At 39.1% G+C, this 21,216-nt stretch overlaps 1 protein-coding gene across 1 annotated transcript in view; it reads right to left on the minus strand.

The window, feature by feature from the left end:
* Positions 1-21,216, minus strand: part of GMDS (GDP-mannose 4,6-dehydratase) — a 437,246-nt gene that overhangs the window by 361,770 nt on the left and 54,260 nt on the right. Inside the window, 2 exon segments of the mRNA XM_068395823.1 lie at positions 2,435-2,522; positions 6,200-6,244. Coding sequence (XP_068251924.1) covers positions 2,435-2,522; positions 6,200-6,244 — 133 coding nt within the window.

Raw genomic sequence — 21,216 nt, forward strand, 5'->3', positions numbered from 1 at the left:
AGAAAGCTTCCCCTAGGGAACAGGGGGCCCTCTTCTTCCTCTGCTTACCTTGGCTGGGAGTTAAAAGAAATCTCCCTGCCAGCTGAGCCATCTTTTGGAGAGGACAGAGCAGATGACAGTGTTACAAGAGGAGGCCCAGGGAGCAACAGCAGCAGCTCTGTAGGAGCCTCAGGGTCTGAAAGAGCAACTGATTCCTCTCCAGCCTAAGCAGCAGCTGAGCAGTAAAGAGGTGCCACAGCCAGGCTCCCTCTTCCTACACCAAAGACATCCAGTTCTGCCCCCATCCCCTGGCCAGAGAGCAGTCTCAGAGCTTCCCAGAGAAAGGTGGGCTGCCAGCTGGGCTGAGCCAAGCATCAGAGATACCCTCCCACAATTACCTTAAATTTAAAGCTTTCAAAGGAGAACATCCATTTTGGTCTACCATCAAGTCTTCAAAGTTTTTTGTCCAAACGGCTTTTTTTAAGGGGAGCAGGGCATGAGCCTTTGTTCATTTTCTGACCCATGAAAAAGAGATCTTTCAAGAGTAATAAGCTAAGTGGAAAGACTTAGTAGACATGGAGTTTATTTGATGCAAAGATTTATAAACACAGATCAAATGTCAAAACGTGTGGGTTTTAGTAATATTATCCAATCTGAAAACCTCCTTGGCAAATAATAGCTGGAGGGCTCCTTCTTGTTCTCTCTACTTTTTTTTTTTGGATAAAGAGGTTCACTCTCTATGAAGATCATAATTTTGCAATGTGTAATCAATTCCTCATGGGAAGAACACATAGGGCAAAGACAAAATTAGGGTTTGCTCACATCAAACACTACTGCTTCTTTGCTTCCTCCAGTACTGCCTGGAAACCAGTTGTTTCCAAACAGTTTCCATGGAGAAGCTTTTCCTGATATTCCAAGTCCAATTCCTCCTCCTCCTCCCATTCATATGGCTGCATTCCTCAGTTAAAGGAAGATGAGGTAAGAAGTGGTGGAAAACATTTAAGGTCTGCTTTCTTTTTCCTTTCTTCCATCTCTTTCCTCAAATGTTCATATACATATTTATCACAATCTACTTTGTCTTCTCAAATCACTTGTCATATTCACAAGATGGTCCTCACAATGTACAGGTTCCAATTTGATTTCTTTTGCTTCATTTTACCTTGTGAGCCATGAATGTAAGTCATGGGAAATGGTTCTTACATTGTCCTTGATGGAAGCACAGGTTTCAATATTCTTCATGAAGATAATTTTATTCAGTTTTACCCCTCTCTCAGTCAGATAATTTAAGGACCAATGTACAGTAAGTAGCAACTATTCACAGCAAATACCACTGAAGTTATGTCATAAATTAAGTATTTTTAAAAAATTACAAGCAAAGATAAAATGAAATCTAAAAGTTGCATTATATATTACAATTTGATAAAATTAGGCTCTCTTTAACCATGGTGGGAAGCAGACTTCAAAAGACATGAGATTTATTTACAGCATGGAGATATTTAGTGTTAACAATACCTTAAATTGGACTATTGAGGACAGTGTCGGTCTGCACAACTCTACAAAGTGTACATACCATAGAGAACTACACGCTTGTTAAACTGCTCAATCCTTCTGCTGAACTGGAGCCATCCAACATTTGAGCTTCTTTTCAAGTGACCAGTTATCCTTCTTTAAGGTAAAATACTCAAAACAATTTTTTGCAGAGTGTACACTAAATTTCAGCTTTCCAAATTATCATCGGTAACAGAGAATACAGTAAATTGTCAGCAAATTTCCAAGAGCAATGACTTTCCTTCGGGAAAAATGGGTAATTCTTTCCTTGGGTGCAGAAATTCAGAATGTCCAAACAGTCATTCTTCCTGTCATCAATAAGAATTGATCATGTCTTATTCATGCCATCATATAGGCTGTCCCCAAACCTTCACCTCCATCAGACACTAAGGAGCTCATGAGGAAACAGAAGTGGAGCGCTTAAGATAACTGCCTCAAAAAAAAAACCATTTTACTATTCTGACATATCAGTGTTCTCAACCTCACATAGTTTTTTGCAGGCCCAGCCATTTTCTAATTGCTACTGCTTAGCTATGTGTGAACTGTGTCAGCATTTTTACACAACAGAAAGTACCTTCCTGGGCCCCTCTTGGTAACTCACACACACAAGAGTAGCTATATTTTGTGTCACATTTTCATCAGAGAAAAATCATCACTTTTCTTTCTGAGAGCAGCTAGCTAACACAAGCAGAGAAAAAGGAAGCTTAGGTATCAAGGTTTTTTGTTTGTTTGGTTTTTTTTGTTTTAATTAACCAATCTTAAGTCAAGCACAGCTTAAAAATAACTACTTGTTATTAACATTTAGGTAGAGGAAACTGGGATTCCCTTCCTGGTCAGGGGACCTTTCTCCACTAAACACACACCACAGAGTAAAAAAAAAACTTCAAATATAAAAACAAAGTCTTACTTCCTTCAATGTGAGCCTGTGGATTCTTATAGAGGTGTTCAATCCGGCCTGTATTAAAAGAACTAGACCGACGAACAATGCCATGCACCTGGGAATTGGACAAGGAAAAATACAAAAGGAAAGTGGTAAACATTAAGAGGAAAGTGTTCATCATCATCACTCTCTTCATATACATGGGCCTAACCCTTATATCAGGTAATCAGAACTTGTCTCTATTCCTAAAGGCAGACTGTTATCCAAATTGTAACAAAATACTTGGAGATGAGCTCTGATGCTGTCATATTTATTTTAGTATCCTTGAGTTGTTTCACCTTCTCCTTGTTGACACCACTAGCAGCCCAAGCATCACACAGAGTACAGAAAACACACTGAATTGCCCTAGAGCACCATCTCCTAGTGAGCGAGACTTGCCCACTTTACTGGAGTTGGAGAAGCAACATGTGAATCCCAAGATAACTACTTCTCCCTGGTTGCAGAGAAGTCTTTCTTAAGCCACAGATGATGGGCATGGAAGAAGTAGCAGCAGGAGAGAGGTCTAGTGAAAGGAAAAAGAGGGCAGAGAGGAGAGAAAGGAAGAAAAAGACAAGGGGAAAGAAAGGGTAGCAGCTGCAAGGCCTGAATATATTTTAGAAAACAGCTGTTATTCACTGTCTGGGGTGTTGGAAGAACAGCCAGGACAGTCAATGCTGTCTTGTGGACCTCATGAGTCAGTGTTCTCCAGCAGGTTACAAGACACTCAGGCAAGCCTAAGGCTGAAACACTGGTTGAGAATTTCCTTTAACCAGCCATGATAAATAAGACAGTGAAAAAAACCCTCTGGTTCTGACTAATATTATAGAAAAGCCCGTTTGTATCTAATACATGAGAGAAATCATTCAAACACTGATCCTGTTTCCTCCTTATGTAAGATAGCCCCATGCCTGCTGCCAAAATTCACGTTAGCTTAGGTTACCAGCTGCAGAAGTTGTGCTTGCACAAGTGAAATCAAGCTTCAGCATCTGACTGCCCTCCGCTTCTCCCTGCCCTTTATTTCTGAAAGCAATCCCTTACACTTTGATGCATCCAAAGCTTGGTTGGGTTGGGCCATCGCTTTACTCTCTCACTTCATGTTACCTTGTATCTGCGAGAACACACCAGCAGGAACAGGCAGTGTTTGGGGGTTTGGTTTGGTTTTGTTTGGGGATTTTTGTTTTACACATAACACAAGCTATGGTTATTGACACAGAAAACACCTTTTACTCCATTTTAAGTCTGAAACTTAACTGAGTAAGAAGGTATGCACAACAACAGAGTGAGACCAGTCTGCTGCTTTAAGAATGACATTTTGCTGGCAAGATCTCTAGTAATAGCTGAATAGCTTCATTTTTACAACTTGTAAGTCAAATTTATGATGCCATTTTCCTTGCATAAAATCTCGTGTGCCCAGCCACACAACAGGCTGACAACATACCTTGTTCTGCAATTCAAATGTTAAACTTTCCACAACTGAGTAATATATTTGCATTTTTAGGATCAATAGGGAACTGAGAAACATGGCCCCTTAAAAGAAATTTCCATCAAATAATGAATTTATTAATATAGATTTTCAAAGTTATTTAGTTAAAAGCCCTATCAAAATAATTATTTATAGAATGTGTGGATAATTTATAGGGACGTAAGGTTTACAGAGAAACACTTTCAAAAAAAGACACTTCCATAATAACTTCATTTCGCAAAGTTGCTGGATATATTTTGAGTACTCAAATGAACATCTGGTTTGCTGAGTAAAAATCAGACTTTCCAGTTTTAAAGCATCAAATTATTCTAAAGAATGCTAACATAAGTGCTCCACAACTCTCCTAGCAAAATTAAATATTTTGGCTTAAAGTCCTGATGAGAGACTTCTGGAGTTCTCAATTATCTATCTCTCAACAAACTCATACTGAAATTCAAGTTCACGCAAATGATTGACCAATAATTCAAATCTTGCCAGCTCAAAGCTTGACGAAAGATTGTGCTTGCAAGAGCTTTATGGCAGCTGAATGACTGTGATACCAACATTTGACCAATGAGATGTGCTAAATGCAATCATTCCAAGACTTCAAAAAGTTTCAGCAAACAAACAAATCCACAGAGCCTGTTGCATCCAACGATAGCAAGAAAACATGCAAACCCAGCTTTTTTTTTTTTTTTTCCCCTCCCACTCCTTTTTCTGGTATGCACATACAAGAGAAAGAAAACCTGCCAAATGTTTAATCCATGACAGCAATATTACTGTAAGAAACTGATGAAAGGTACCTTTGTCTGCACAGAACAGGTGAAATGCAAACTTTGTGACAAGCCAAAATGTGTGCAAACTGGTTAATCTAGCTAAGAATGTAAGATCAGTGGATTTTTGTCAATAGGGCTTAATCTTTAAATGGATTGAAATAAAAAAAGTCAAATGAACCACCTTAGGTAGGAAGGCAATCAGTTATCACGTGTACTCTTGTGTTCAGTTATTCAGGAACAGAGGTCTCTAACTGGGAACACAGGAAAGAATTCCAACAAATAGATGGAGAGTTGAGAAACAGAAGAAAAAACCCTCACCCCATTATTATAACCTTTCTATTGTGGAAACGGTTATATTTCATTTTAGTTGCAGTTAGCAGTTCCCAATTTCGTTGTGGACTAGGAGAAAGCATGTACTTTTGCCTTTAAAGTAGCAGAATCAACCACAATGATATCTCTGTTCCCCAAATGAAATGGAGAAATAGTAAAAATAATCAATTTACAACACTGAAAAACCACCACCCATAAGCACATCCATCAACAAAACAGGAGAAAGGATGGAATAAGCAAGGCAAGATTCACCATGTGCAAAAGGACGGAAAGCACAGATGGGCTGAGAAGAGACTTCTCACTAAGCTATGAAGCAGTATTACAACAGAAGTAATAAAATCTAATATTAGAACCAGCATTAGCTTTTATTAAAAACACAGAAAATACGACATTGGGGGGAGATGAACCTGACCACCCCTTTCCTTCCATTATTATACATTTCGGAAGAATCTTTCATGACTGAGAAGGCAAACATTCTCACATAAATGCCCACAACAGTTCAAAACCATCAAATCATACCATAATAATGTGATTGTTGCTTTGCTGGGCCACAAAAAAAATTTTGCCATAGAAAATTATGCAGCAAGAAGTAAGGAATAAGACTTCCCTATTTTAAGGAAAAGGTAAATTAAAATCATGCGCTAAGCAAGAATTTAATCAATCCAAGAGAAGTGGTGGAAAGTAACACTACCAAAGTATATTTTTTGGGTTTGGGGTTGGGTTTTTTTTTTTTTTTTTGCTTTTTAAAGAGTGAAAGCAAATGCAAGGTTTCATTGCTGAAGTATAACTGCCAAAATAAAAGAGACTTTAGTGTGGAGAGAGAGGAAGGGAAGAGAACAAACAAGAGATTCTTATTCCTTTATGTGGTACATTGCATCATAAATTATTCCCTAACTCCTTACAGTTTTGGCTCACACAGGTCGCTGCTTATCTGAGTTGGCGGGAAACATGCAAAGCAGCTATACCCTGAGGAAAAGAGGGAATACACCAGTGGACATTAGATGATAAATAGCACAATAAGCTGGCATGATTACAGGCCATGTTGCACATTCCTCTCCGGAGTTTTGATTTGTTATCTAGGGCTGGAGTGGAAAACATACACAGAGAAGGACAGAAGCAGAGGAAGCCAGAGCTGCAGCATCCAAATGACTCCATCAGCCTGCAGCCGGTCACCGAGTCACTCACCTCGTAGCCTTTTTCCAGCAGGAACTCAGCCAAGTACGATCCATCCTGGGAAGAGAGTAAGATATAGGAAAATGTTAAAAACAGTGAATGGGCCTGAGAGATTTGGACTGGTTAAGGTCCCAAAAAAGGGAAGAAAAAAAAATTTGTAGTGAGTTGACTGCGTAACAAGTATATACTTTGATTTCTCCAGATTTATACACTGACCTAAAAATACTGTAGATGCTTTTTGGTTAATTTTAGATTAAGAAGCAGTATATTTTAAGATAGCTTGCTTACAAATTCTGGTTGAGAACTCCAGTCTCTTGAATCTCTTCCCAAGTTCCATTATGAAGTGCCTGGGGACATATTTCCAAAATATCCTAACCACAGTTATTGAATTTGAACTATTTTGGAGACAGGGAAGGAAAAACATTTCAGAAAAATTGGTGCAAGCTTGGCATACTCTGCAAACTGACGTGCTTCTGTAGTACTGTCACACTCGCATCTCCCTTGCATGCACGCTTCTTCCACAAGCCTTCTGAAGGCAGCAATAATTCTGCCTGCCTGACCAACTGAGTTTTCAAAAACATCCCTGGCACACCCTATATTTATACTACGGAATACAAGCCATTTTCACATTTTATATATCATTGAGGGTTGAGAGTTTGGGTTGTTTCAGTTTGGGTTTGTTTTTTTTCCTTCCTTTTAAATCCTTGTCAAACTTAAATTATCAAACTCCCAAAAAGCAAATACTTCAAAACACAAGCTAGTGCATGTTTTCCTGAAATAAGATGATCTTCCTGGCATCACTATTGCCAGGATTACCAAATACAGTAAATCATATTGTACTTATAAATGTGTACGCACCATGACAAAGCCAGCAGAGTTTACGCCTCCAGAAGAATGCTCACCAACCAATTCAGTGAATATTACCCATGCCCAAAGAGTCTGCATCTTTTCACTGACTTTTTGAACTGATTGTTCCTATAGTAGCGAGAGTATTCTATCTGAGGCAATTCACTTGTTACAGAAAGACCATAAAAACATGAGATGCCACCTATGCTTACACGCTTAAACTCTATTATGTGGATCTGCTCTGCTGTGATCATGGAGGCATTTAAGTGCAAAACTATACAGACATCTCTCTGGTCCTCTTTTTAAAAGCATGTTTCCCCAGAGAAAACCTCTCTCACCTCAGATTAAACGAACTTTTCTTGTCTCACAGGTAGCCTAAGGAGAATAACGTGCTGAAGTAATAAACTGAGATGCACTAGGAGGCCCTAGAGCAGCAGGACTGCCAGTAGAGACTGCTTACTACATTGATGGCAAAATCATGCATAAGTCTATGCAAAATGGCACAGTGGAGGGTACAAGGGGCATGTTGCTGTATGTTTAAAACTGCAGCATTAGAAAAAAAAAAAATGAGTGACTTCATGGTATAAATGTTTCATAAAGTCTTACACAGTCCAGAAGACCTTGAAACCAAGAAATAAAGTCTCAGCTTACATACTTCTCCCACTACATGTATATGTGTGTGTTTACTTAACTTTACAGTGCCATAACCCAACAGCCATCAGTCTATGACACCAGTTGATCGGGAACATGCCAAACCACAGGTGCCATGGCATCACTGGAACAGTATGTATTTCTGTACATCAAATGAAAAGAACAAGACCCTATCGAAAGGAGAAATTCAAAGAATATCCAGTGGAAACTCTGGAGAAACATGAGGGCAAATCGGGGGATGACAGCTACCTTTTCATTAGTAATGGCTCTAAGATTTAGCAGAGGTGGATCAGAGAGAAGAAAACTTCCCAATTCTCCTTGCTCAGTCCACTAAAATAAATATATAAAATAAAAAGGAGGTGAAAGTGGGAGACCCAGAGAGTGCAAAGGAGATAAAAAAAGAAAGGCTGTGATTACTTAGGAAGTTGATGGGAAACAGACTTGACAAGGATTGAACCCTGTCAATAAGGTCTTGTTCTTCTCACCCAGGCCATTGCTCAAACTTTCCAGTTGCCCTGGAACATTTTGAACCAGCAGTGGCACTCGCTTCCTCTGTGCTTCCTTTCCAGGTCTATCAAGTGATAGGGCAGGGCTTTACAATGAGTGGGAAACAGGCAGCAAGTGTGAAAGCTACTGGTTTCTGGCTCTAGCGCAGCACAGCTGATTTACTGTCTGGTAATCGCACACAATGTGGATCATGATGTCCTGCACTGCGATACCATATCACACACGGTCCCCAGGTTTCATGCTTCTCTTCCTTTCATTTCAGTACAGCAGCTGTCAACGCAAACAGCAATCAGAACAGCAATCAGAGTGTCAAAGAGTTTGCAGCTTGTAAGGACAGTACAGTTTCCATCTTTTCCTAATGTAGTCAAGGAGTAAATATTAAGTAAGCTCTATTAAGTGATTTAAAACCTTTATCCACAGAAGACTGCATTATGCATATAAATTCTATTATCAAAGCTATTGATTTCCATTTAAACTAGAGAGCTTTCAAGATTCAGGAATCACTAAACCAGGAAAGGAACATTAGAGGAACTAGGTCTTTAGAAACAAATCTCAATTTTTGTTAAGGTTAGCAGGTTTTGCTTTATTTGAGCCACATGCTGCCAACGACATCCATTCCTGGTTTGCATCTGAGTAGGAGTGGACCAGCATGAAGTGCATGACTTGGTCCGATCCATGAAGTTGGGGATTGGGGGGCAGGATCTTCCCTTTTGTAAGAAATGCTTACGGTCACACCTTGATCCTATTTTGTTGAGTGTTTTGCCTCAAGACTATCAGTCTAAATCATGTCCTCCTTAATACTGGAAAAACAACAATGCCAGCTTAGGTTGCAGTGAGCACATGCAACCAGTAAAACATTAGTATGCCCATAGCCCAATCTGATCATTGAGGTAGCTATGGGTACCCTGCTCCCCGAAGTCAACCACAAAAGCAAGGTGAAAAAACTTGGTCTATACAGATTAGAGTACTTGGTTTCTGTTTTCCCTCCACTGGGCAACATGCTAGTCTATTTGAAAAGTGTTGTCATACTTGAGAGTTTACTTTTGCTAGTGTGAAGTACCCAGCTATCGCTATTCAGTTTATAACAAAGCAACAAAACCCCAGAAGACAGAAGTAGGTCCCTCTGTCTGTAGCCAAAACACCAGTCTTAAAAGAAAGTAGTCTACAAACTGCCTTTAAGTAGGATTGCAATGAGACCTAGGCCTGCACAGATATGTCAGACCAGCTTGAACAGTCAAAACAGTTTAACAAGATTGATTAAGTAAACCACCTCAGTTAAAACAGTTCCTCATGAGCACACTCTGACATATCAGACTCAAAGAATCACTACGCTGTCTTCAGCCAAATAGTAGTTCAAAAGCACATACAAAAAATGATATTTCAGCTGGCTTCCAAGACCTAGCAGCAGGTTTCCAACTTCAGCTGCCTTATAACACATCTGTAAAATTCCCAGACAAAAGAAAACAGTCACATAAACTAGAGCGAGACAACTTTAGGATGCAATATTTTATACTTAATATAGTAGTTAATGTCAAGAACTTCAATAAGCTTTGACACACTATCAAAGAAAACCTTTTCCAATGGAGTGAAGAAATTGAGACATAAATAGGAGTTAGACAGCGCTTTGCCACAAACATCTGGAATAAAAAAAAGTATCAAGTTTGACTTGGTCCATGAGCAAAGAACATGATCATTTATACAGAAAACTGAAAACAAGTGAAATTAAATAGCCTGTTTAACAATCCAAATGTCCCTTATTTTGTACTGTTCTACACAGGGAAATTCCATTTGCAATCGACTCATTTTGGATTTATACTGACACATTCAGAGAAGGCTGTAAGAGTAACCTCAAATGCAAGATGTCTTTGTCCTCTTCCTTTGATATGGCCAGTTCCAACATCCTTCTGCAGAGTTCCTAGATTCAAGAACTAGATTACACCCTACCCGAGTGTTCGTAATCTAGAGAAGGGGACTCCCTCTTCCCCACAGCTCCTCTCTGGTAATAAAGAGGAGTGGAAGAAAGTACTAGATGGATGAAGAAACAAGGGAAAAGAGACCAAGAGGAGGAGGAACAAGGTTCTTTTTATTACTATTCCTAGAATTCCAGGAGAAGTATATGAAGCGCTTTTTCAGATGGAGGGAAAAAGAATTAAAAATCTAACACAAGTGATGCAAGTGTATTATGACTGTAACATGGAGGAGAAAGGGCTCCCATTGCACGGAGATAGTGTAAACATTTGAAAAGAAACATCTCCACAATATGGTAGTAAAAATGACATTCCCTACAAACATGTAATGTTAGGAAGTCCCAAAGCCATGCAAAGGATTGTGAGAAATAGTGCTGCAAGATCCCTAAAGAAACTGTCCACCAACAGTCCAGCTCTCTACTTTCTGAAACAACAGAGGTGCTAATATCAACCAGACTCCCAAACCTGACTCCCAGCCACAAGACACGGTCACTCGAAAAGCACCACTTCATCGGGTGACACAGCAGGATAGAGAGCCTGACTACTGTGCCATCTCCCATACTCCTCGTGCCTGCCCATTTGCAAACAGATTAGCAGTAAAGCCTGAGAACATAAAAATGCAACACACCCGTTGTCAGATGCACTGTTTGAGGGATGTGTTGTTTTTTTTGATACTTCTACGACAGGCATGTATAATGAAATATCTGTCCATTTGCTACATGCTTATAGTTCTGCTCTGTACTTCTATGTGTCATACATACCAAGTTTTCAGACTTCATTATTCCTTTGGAAAAAAGTGCTGTAACTTTCCACATATCACATGAAAGACCAAAGTTATAAAATTCAAAATTGAATAAGGCCAGTGCCATGCCCTTAGGAATAACACTACAAAGATGAGTTCATGGAAGTTCAAACTATAAATGGTGTCAATTATCAAGGTCATTTGTAGCAGTTCTAAATTCCTTTTGAACTACAAACTATAGCTGTGCTCTGCTGAAGTTAAATTTTGATACACAATCTGTTTGGGGGACAGTGCGTGGAGAGAAGAGGCACACATTCAGCCACAGGACATGGTTTTTATTTCTCAAAGGGATCTTTCTGCAGTAACATCACCAACAGTGCACTGTCACCATTTTCATTTAGCCTTGTGTGAATGAATAATCTATACTTCCATTAAAATATGCAGAACCAGTGCCACTAGTAGCCTTGCACAATAAATAGTTGCTTCATCAAATTTTAACCCTTTGCATAGCTATAAGCTAATGCTATTTCAGTGACTTATTAAGCTGGAGTACAGTGACAGATCCTTAGGAGCAGGGAACACACACCACTCTAAAGCAACATCTAAACGATTTTAATAACAATCCATAATAACTGTTCATTTGTTTGTAGCACTCCGAAACAGCCTTCCTTTAAAAAAATATCCAAGAGTAACACAGTGTAATGTTATTTTTGCTGAAAAATGCATACTTCTAATCATTTCCAGTGATTTACAGAGGAAATCAGTAATTTTTTGCAGTTACTATAAACAGAACAGTGCTGCACTTTGTCTCAAGTCTTCAAGGCAATACCCAAGGTAAAGCATTAAAGTGTTCATAAAAAATTCTCCATACTGAAAAAAAGGAAGAATTATGAACTCTGAAGTATTTAACTGATTTATTAAAGCTGCCACCCTCCAAATGCAGTAGTTATTTTGCTATTTTGATTTGTATTCTAGCCAAGTAAGAATAGGAAAAGAAGTGTCCTTTTGTTCCTGCGGTCAAAAAAAAGTCAAAAGGTAATAAATGTCAAAAAAAAAAAATCTTTCTTTGTTTTAAAACATTTCCCACTTAATTGAAGGGTTTTTGTAATGCATTAACTGCAGCACAACAAAAAAATTAAGCAGGAGGAAAAGTTATCAGCAACAACAACAAAAAAGTTCTAATTACATTACTCTGTTCTTTTTCAATTAAGATTTGTTTAAAAGTTAAAGAAAAGCAAAGTTGCTTTGGAAAAGTGAATCACCCTGTTATTTCCTAGTCTGAGCTCCATCTGACCTCACACACTATTCCACTGGTAAACTAACTTAAGTTATATTAAGAGCTGCAACTGCAGTTACAGACAACAGCAACAAGTTTTTCTTCCTTCCTCCCTCCAGTTATCTTTATCCAAAACAATATTATTCACATCATCAATACATATAGCTATTCTACTGTGAACCTCAGCACAGATGCTTTGTCTAAAGAACAAACCTCTGCACTCGAAAACCAACACGAACAGAATAAACTTCTGTAATTCAAGTTTGTTTCTTACTATTAGGAGAGGCAACCAGTTATGAGTTTTGGCTTAACTTAAGCCAACAACAGTAAGGTATGCCAGTGCAATGCTGCTGATTTTTTTTAAGTGTTGATATTTAAAAATATAAAATATTCAGTTTAAAACACATATGATAACCTACAATAATCAAACAGCTTCCATCTATCACATGAAAACTCCCAACATCTCAGCTCGGGAAAAAAAAAGTTACACCATCAAACTGAGTATACTACGGTTTTTTCCTGATTGTAGGAACTTATGACACTTAATGTGTTATTTCCAAACACATTTACCACAAATTTCCCAGTGATGACAGTCAGGTGCTTGATAGCTTTTTAGAAAAAACTAAAAATCACACCCCTAATCTCTCAGGCTGTGTGCTCAAACATTCAGATACTCAAAATAACTACTAGTTTTCAGATGTATCTGAAGAACTATTTTTATAAAAAGGAAATGTATCAGTAGAGAGTGTTTGAAAGATTTTAAAGAACAAGCTTTTTCTGAATGCATGTTATAAGCCATAATACATTACTTTTTTCTTCAAATATGAATGTTTGCAGTACACTAATATAAAAAAAACCAGTTATGAACTCTGAATTTGAGAGAAACCTAGCTATATTTTTCTGTCTCAGTAGTGAAACCGCAGGGATTGGAGGAATGTGTCTATAAACATGGAAATGCAAATCACATGGACAACGGTCCACAAGAAAATTAAAACCTCTACTTATAGTGTTTGTAATGGGAAATCCATAACAGTTTTATAACGCACAAGATGATTGTTTAGCCCATCCCCATTTCCTCCTACTTTCCAAAAGCTACTGGTATCAGATGGTCTTTCACCTTTCCAAAATAGTAACAGCAACTCCAATCAGCAGCAGCTGCTATGAGCATCTTGGACATGCCCATCCTCAAGTACTCAGACTAACCCATCAGCCCCATGAGGTGACTAACACTGCTGCAGCCAACTCAGGGATAAACCCCTCAATCTGCAACAAATGCAAACTAACCCTAAACACTACCCAGTAGAAACCCAAACATGCAGAACACAGCTGCACAGAGCAAAGAAACCAGGAAACCCAGGACTAAGCTGCAGGACACACTCTCAAGAGAGTAATGTTGACCTCAAAATTTGAAAGTTCAGAGTTGTCACAATAACAAACCATAAAGCCCAGAAATTGTTTTGGAAGAAATACAGTCTCTTATGTTTAAGACAGATGAGTAATTTCATGAAGTGACACCAGGAGGAAAATATGAAGTCTTAGCATGCTATCTTTACTTTTAACATCCTGTGTTAAAACATCTTTACTTTTAACATCCATTTTAACATGGATGTGGTCTATCTCGATTTCAGTAAAGCGTCTGACACTGTCTCCCACAGCATCCTTGCAGCTAAACTGAGGAAGTGTGGTCTGGATGATCAGGTAGTGAGGTGGATTGTGAACTGGCTGAAGGAAAGAAGCCAGAGAGTGGTGGTCAATGGGACAGAGTCCAGCTGGAGGCCTGTGTCTAGCGGAGTCCATCAAGGGTCGGTACTGGGACCAGCACTATTCAATATATTCATTAATGACTTGGATGAGGGAATAGAGTGCACTGTCAGCAAGTTCGCTGATGACACCAAACTGGGAGGAGTGGCTGACACACCGGAACGCTGCGCAGCCATTCAGAGGGACCTAGACAGGCTGGAGAGCTGGGCGGGGAGAAATTTAATGAAATATAACAAGGGCAAGTGTAGAGTCCTGCATCTGGGCAAGAACAACCCCATGTACCAGTACAAGTTGGGGGCAGAACTGTTGGAGAGCAGCGTAGGGGAAAGGGACCTGGGGGTCCTAGTGGACAGCAGGATGACCATGAGCCAGCAGTGTGCCCTTGTGGCCAAGAAGGCCAATGGCATCCTGGGGTGTATTAGAAGGGGTGTGGTCAGCAGGTCACGAGAGGTTCTCCTCCCCCTCTACTCTGCCCTGGTGAGGCCGCATCTGGAATATTGTGTCCAGTTCTGGGCCTCTCAGTTCAAGAAGGACAGGGAACTGCTAGAGAGAGTCCAGCGCAGAGCCACAAAGATGATTAAGGGGGTGGAACATCTCCCTTATGAGGAGAGGCTGAGGGAGCTGGGTCTCTTTAGCTTAGAGAAGAGGAGACTGAGGGGTGACCTCATTAATGCTTTTAAATATGTAAAGGGCAAGTGTCATGAGGATGGAGCCAGGCTCTTCTCAGTGACATCCCTTGACAGGACAAGGGGCAATGGGTGCAAGCTGGAACACGGGAGGTTCCGCATAAATATGAGGAAAAACTTCTTTACGGTGAGGGTGACCGAACACTGGAACAGGCTGTCCAGAGAGGTTGTGGAGTCTCCTTCTCTGGAGACATTCAAAACCCACCTGGACGCGTTCCTGTGTGATATGGTCTAGGCAATCCTGCTCCGGCAGGGGGATTGGACTAGATGATCTTTTGAGGTCCCTTCCAATCCCTAACATTCTGTGATCCTACAGAGGAAAATCAAAACAAAAGCAGTAACATGCCTATTACTGTAACTGGGGAGGACACCTGAACTGATGACCATAGCTCAACACACATCCTACCAGAAATAATGGACCCACCTCACTCTCAGACAGAGCTACATGTATTTTTTTTTTTTTTTTTTTTGCTGCAGCAGCCTACTAGAGCTGTTGAGGTTAAAGCTGCTTTCACCATTGTAGCGTCAGCCTCTTACACTGTTGCTCAGCAGGCTTTCTACCACTGCTGGTACAGTTTACTATAAACTCACTGCCAGAGTTTATAGTACTTTAAGTTTAGCCCAAGACATTGTTTCCTAACAGGGTGCAAGGTCAGTTATTTGAGAGAAACCAAAATAAACATCGCACTTGCTATCTTGTTTGCATGAGACCAAAGCTTAATGAAGGAGAGGTAAATGGGTGTAGACAGGGGGAAAAGGGTCTTAATTCATTCTTCTGTGCTCAACTTTACATATGGACATAGCAATTTAGCCTGAAATATGATTGATTTACAGAGAAACTCAAAACCAGAAAGAAAGCATGTTTCATTGGGAGTAGAGAAGCAATGCAGAGTAAGACAACTTTTATTTTCTTAGATGTTTGCATGGTTAGACATTTGAAAATGCAGTCAGGAATGCTTGATTGGTATGTCAGAGCTTTAACAGCTCTCAGTCTTGCAATATTTGCTGCAATGATATGGTCTGCAAGTCATGGGAGCAATCACCCTCTTTCCCAGACATTTGAAATTCTCAGACAAGAGAGCTTGTGTTGCAACTGATCATTACTCTCTCAGGTATTGCCTCTCCCACTCAACACAGCAGGAGCCCAGTTTTTACTGGTCTGGCATCTACTGAAGCACAAATAGGTTTTTCAGGAACTCTGCGTATTTATGCAATTCCTACCTTTTCATTTCAAGGTTCTCACACTTCCCAGTTTTCAGTAACAGAGGTCTTTAAAAGGTGGCCCCCAACATTTCCACATAGTTGTGAATATTCAGAACAGCCAAGAGACCAGCAAGCCTAAGTGTGATCATCATCATGCTGCAGCTCTGGGCAGCTCAGATTTCTCTTTACACCAGGAAGGGATACAATAAGGATCAAAAAAAAACACTATCACAGCAATAAACTTCCTGATATTTTTGCAATGGAAGAGAAAAGGAAATATCCAATTAAAATTTCAAAACAAACAAACAAGAAAAACCCCACAGAAAGCCCAAAGCTAAACTCTTGTGAAAGAATATCAATATTTGGACCAAAATGTTACATTTTAAATGGCTCTTTACTTGGCTGTTTGTATCATCTTTTCTTCAGGAGAAACTGAAGAAGCGCTAACAGGAGAGAAATGTAACAGAGTTCGTAAGAGTTGTTCCCTAATGTTCACTCTATACACATGCTTTTCTTCCCCATAACAGAGGTACATTACATATTTTGAGCCCTAAAAACATAAAGCTACACTTCAATTCACTGAAAAAAACCCAAAAATGATAGGAATCTTAAGATGGTAAGTTCTTCCTATGCCTTCCAAAACACTGTCCTCAGAAAAAAACCTAGAGAAACAATTAGCAAAGTCAAAGACACACAGTCTACAAAGATTTGAATACAATGCTTTTAACCAGTTTTTCCAAAGATAACACTTGCCAGAATTCCATGTTTTGCAACATGTTTTTATTATGCCCAGAAGCAGCTTCACATTTTGTTGGATATTTTTAAGCAAAATATGCTTTAAAAGTATTTTTGTTTTTACAGTCTAGGATTTTTTTTTAAATATTCAATATATGTTCTGTAGTGTAATTGTGAATAAATTAAACACATGAACTCTGTGGTAAAACCTGATTGAAGGAACAGAACTATTAGTTCAGATAGTGTCTACCTTCCTCTGTAAGCAAAAACAACTGTTAGTGAAAATGCTTAACTACATAATAAATGCACTCATATTCAAAACATTTAAGTATAGATTGATTGAAATTGGACATTAGACCTGCTACCTCTGTTCCATGTGGCTGCTCTTGCTAATCAAGTGCTTCAATACCACATGGACACAGCTTCCTGGTGGCGAGAAGCCAAGCAGGATAAGGATTATCTAGGTGATAGCAAAAGGATGCAGTGTTTTTTCAGAGAAGGTTGCAGAAGGTCATCCTTATATTTACAGATACCATACAATGCCTTGTGTACTCAACTTCACAGCTTTCCTTTGTCAGCTTCAAAAGGGGAAAAAAACCACCCAGGTTCATTAATTGCCAAGGTTCTTGTCTAAGGGGAACTAGAAAGGGAAAGCAAGCAATCACATTTGCTTATCCTATCTGTCAGGAACAGGATTTGGAATAGACGACTACTACAAAACTGCCAGCAAAATATCCATTCCTTCAAATCATACGGTATTAAAAATCACCTGCAGTTTGACTTAACAATAACCCCTTGTGTCATCTTCAAGTGCAGTTATCAAAAGAATTCTTTCAGCTAGCTAGCTTTTATGAGCAGCTTCCTAATTAAGATTAGGACAGAGCTATATCAAGGTAAAGCAACTCAATAGTTTAAATATTTCCACATCAGTTTTGTACCAATGAATTATGCCGTTTTTCATAGATCTCTGCAAACAGAGGATCTATTCAAAACTTTCACAAAGAAGCCTTTAAGAAGCATCACAACAAATTTCTTTAAAGAGCTTGTCACAAACATTTCTTAAACTTCTTTCATTTGCTGTTCCACAAAACCTGAAACTAGTTAAATTTAACTGACTCTACAAGCTGTGGAGAGACTGAGTACATAGGACACATTTTAGTCATTTTTGTCTGTATTCATAGCAATTTCCTCTAATCTCAAGGTTTCTTTGCAGTTCGTTTGAATCGCTTTGCGCCCTATGAACTACAGGAAATACTACGGAAACCTCCCTGTCTCACTTACTTTGCAAACTGCTCTCTTACATTTATTCCTGGTTATGTTAATAACAGCCTACCAAAGCCAAACAACACAGTATCACAATGTTACTTGTTTAAAATTCATAGATTCTGTAATTTAATTGCCAAGGGACGTGAGGGTATGCTTTAACCAAACACACACAGCAGTATTCACAAAAAGGCAAATGGGAAGAAAATAATATCTAGTTTTTATTACAAACATCACTGGCACTTAAAAATGGCAACATCCTATTTAAGAAACACTTAAAATTTCCATAGCAGGCACAAGAAGAGAACTCTTGGGTTTGTTAAACATCAAATGTAAATATAACAGCAAAGTGCAAGAGGGCCTCATTTTCAGAAACATGGGGACTCAAAACAGCCCTTTTCTTTGAACAATACACTGAGCCCCCTAGAAGAAGATTGTCAGGTATGTGTATACATAAGAAGCTGCTAAAATGAAGTACACAGGTCCTCTTTTTAATCCTATTAAGAATTACAGATTAACACCACTATGCAGCTCACTATTTGGAATAGTCTTCACACTTCATATTTGCAGGCTCACCTGCCATCTGGCTTTTGCCTTGGCTGAGCCAACACCTCCAGTAAATAAGGACAACAGATAGAAATCAAGAAATTGCACCTTATACCTTATGAATCTTCTTAAATGCTTATGCATTAAATCACTACAATATGTTCAAAGTAGACAGAAAAAGGAAGTTTCCATACTGAACGACATCACACATGGAAAACTAATTTGAGCAACCCTTAAGGAGTCCATCACCACATCAACTAAGCTATTCGGCATCAAACCATCTGTCTTCTCCCTCTGCCTCATTCCAAGAGAAGGGGCATCATCCATTTTCCTCCCATCCTTCCCCTTGAAGGTTATCCATTATTTAGGAAGCTTGAAGAGGACTCATAACAGGACTGTTATTTAGGGATCTGTTTATATGACCTGTGCCCTTATCAAAGTTTACTACATGGTACCCTTTAGATGAGCATCCTTACTCTTTAGGGGCTGACTGCATTTGTTCAGGGCATCTGGAAATACACTGAACATCTCAAGAGTATTAGTGAATGTTTTTGTACTAGTGAACGTGCTGACAACCAGTAGGTGTATACAACCAGACAGCTAGCTTAACTATACTCGATCCTCACAGAAAACTCTGCTTAAATGACAATGCACCAGCAGGCATTTTGGAGGAAGCTATTTGATTTATTGCAACCCAGAAAGAAGTCTACTACAAACTGCTTTGAAATGATGGTAAAACTCCATCTTCAGGATCTAAGGCATCACAGCTACACCCCTTCCCTCCCTCTCAGAGGCTAGTCATGCTGCCTGACTCAGCACTACATCTCATTCATTCACAGCTGTGATTAGTACTGCAGTCATCTGTGCCATCTGCTGCGTACAGACCATCCATAGACACAGGCAGTCCTCCAGCCACACGCATGCTGCTCCCATGGCAGAATTCCAAATAAAAACTGTGGCTTCATGTTTGCACATCTTGTTTGTCAATATTGCTTTGTTTCTCCAAGAACAACTTGGCAAACTGACAGGCTAGAAGGGTGTTAGCTAGTGCAAACATCAGGAATCATTTGTGCACAAACACTTCATACATGGGGTCAAATGCATTTCTTATCTATGACAATTCAGTTTTCATTCAAGGACACACAGAAACAAGTGGGTATGTTCCTCACTGGATCACCCCATACCCTTGACAACTTAGTTGTTTTATGCTTCATTGATGCAGAATCCCAATGATTGCACAGCATCATGCTGCTTCCTTCCCCCTTTCATGAAAGCTACTAATTTGTAAACACTCATTTCATTTATATTTAACTTTTCACATCAAATGGGGAGAAATTCACCATGTTGAAACTCAATGGTCCTAATGGCATTTTGTGGAAGGTGGTCATGAACCAAGAAGCAGCACAGGGGCTGGCAGTCCCAGATGTCCACAGGAAAAACAAACAGAACACCAGTATCTTATGAACTCTATTTTACACTTTGCTTCAAGTATTTATGTTTTCCTCAAGTCTTAGAAGTTAATAATAAGGTTAATAACATCTTTGTAAGGTAGTTCTTCACTTTCCCTATGTTTATTTACAGCTTGAGGAAAATCCTAATAAAAATGCATCCTACAATGCAACTGGCTAGAGTAGTAGTGCAAGATACCACAAGGAATCCTCTTTCTTCCTGTTGATGTATAGCAAGACTGAGAAAAACAAATTACTCTTGCTGATGCCATGGAGTTAAAATGCAAATTGCAAAGTTGTTTCCACAATTTTTGTGTCGTAGTCCTAAAAAGAACTACAGCTCTGAAGATGATGTTGTAACAAGAGGTAAAGATTTAGTTGCACTGTCCCTCCTAGTTTAAAACATGCAAAGAACAGTCCTACGGGGCCTCGACTTTTGCCTCTGGCATGATTTGTGTTTGATCTCACCCAAGCAACTTAAATTTGGTTTTTAAGCCTTTTTTTGCCATAAGCAATGATTATTCATAACATTGCTTATACAACATCCTCAAATACTATAGCAACGTATGCAAACAGTCCTGAAAACAGGTATCAGGAATGATAACTCATTAAAACTTTTATACAAGCACATGTCCCAGCAGAAATTCTTAGGCAAATTTATGCTGTTGTTAGAAAGGGGAAAGAAGGGAAGTTTTTTTTAATTGCAGAAATATTAATAAGTGGCACATTCAAACATGTTTTTACAGAACAGGAATGAACAAACTGATGTTAAGATTGCTGGAAACAGCCTGGTGGCTGGACCAACACATTTTGAATTGAAGAGATTTACTGCAATCCAGAAGAAAAGCTTGACTGGAAAATGAAGAGGCTATTAAAGTAATATAAACCTTACCAGCCTCTATAGGATCTGCTGTCCATTGCTCATTCAAGGATTATTCAGCTAACTGACCCTTGACAGTGTTTTGTAGGACCACTTTTAATTAAGTCATAATTTTAATGGATAATTTTACTGACACTAATATTATTTTATAGATAGAGCATGGAAGCAAAGACAGACCTATAGGGTAACCGAGTCAATGAGCAGTATTACATCAACTGAAAGGCTCAGAAAGAAACCTTCATCTTCCCTGTCAGTAATCATTGAGTACAGTGTAGAACAGCTGGCAAGACCTCCTATTGCATCTCATCGCTTCTTTCTTTAGCCTTCTCCTTCATAAAATTATTTCCTCTTGATATCACCAGACACACAATAACTGGGATAAAAAATTAAGCTTGCTGTCTAAAGCAATCCTCCCACCTATTTTCTCCATCTGGAGTTCAAGCCTATACAGGAATATTGCAACATTTCTGGAGGGTTTTCATCATTATTTCTTACAAGAAGAAACTTCTTTTTAACTC

Source organism: Nyctibius grandis, chromosome 3, assembly GCF_013368605.1.
Source record: "Nyctibius grandis isolate bNycGra1 chromosome 3, bNycGra1.pri, whole genome shotgun sequence".
Lineage (NCBI taxonomy): Eukaryota > Metazoa > Chordata > Aves > Nyctibiiformes > Nyctibiidae > Nyctibius > Nyctibius grandis.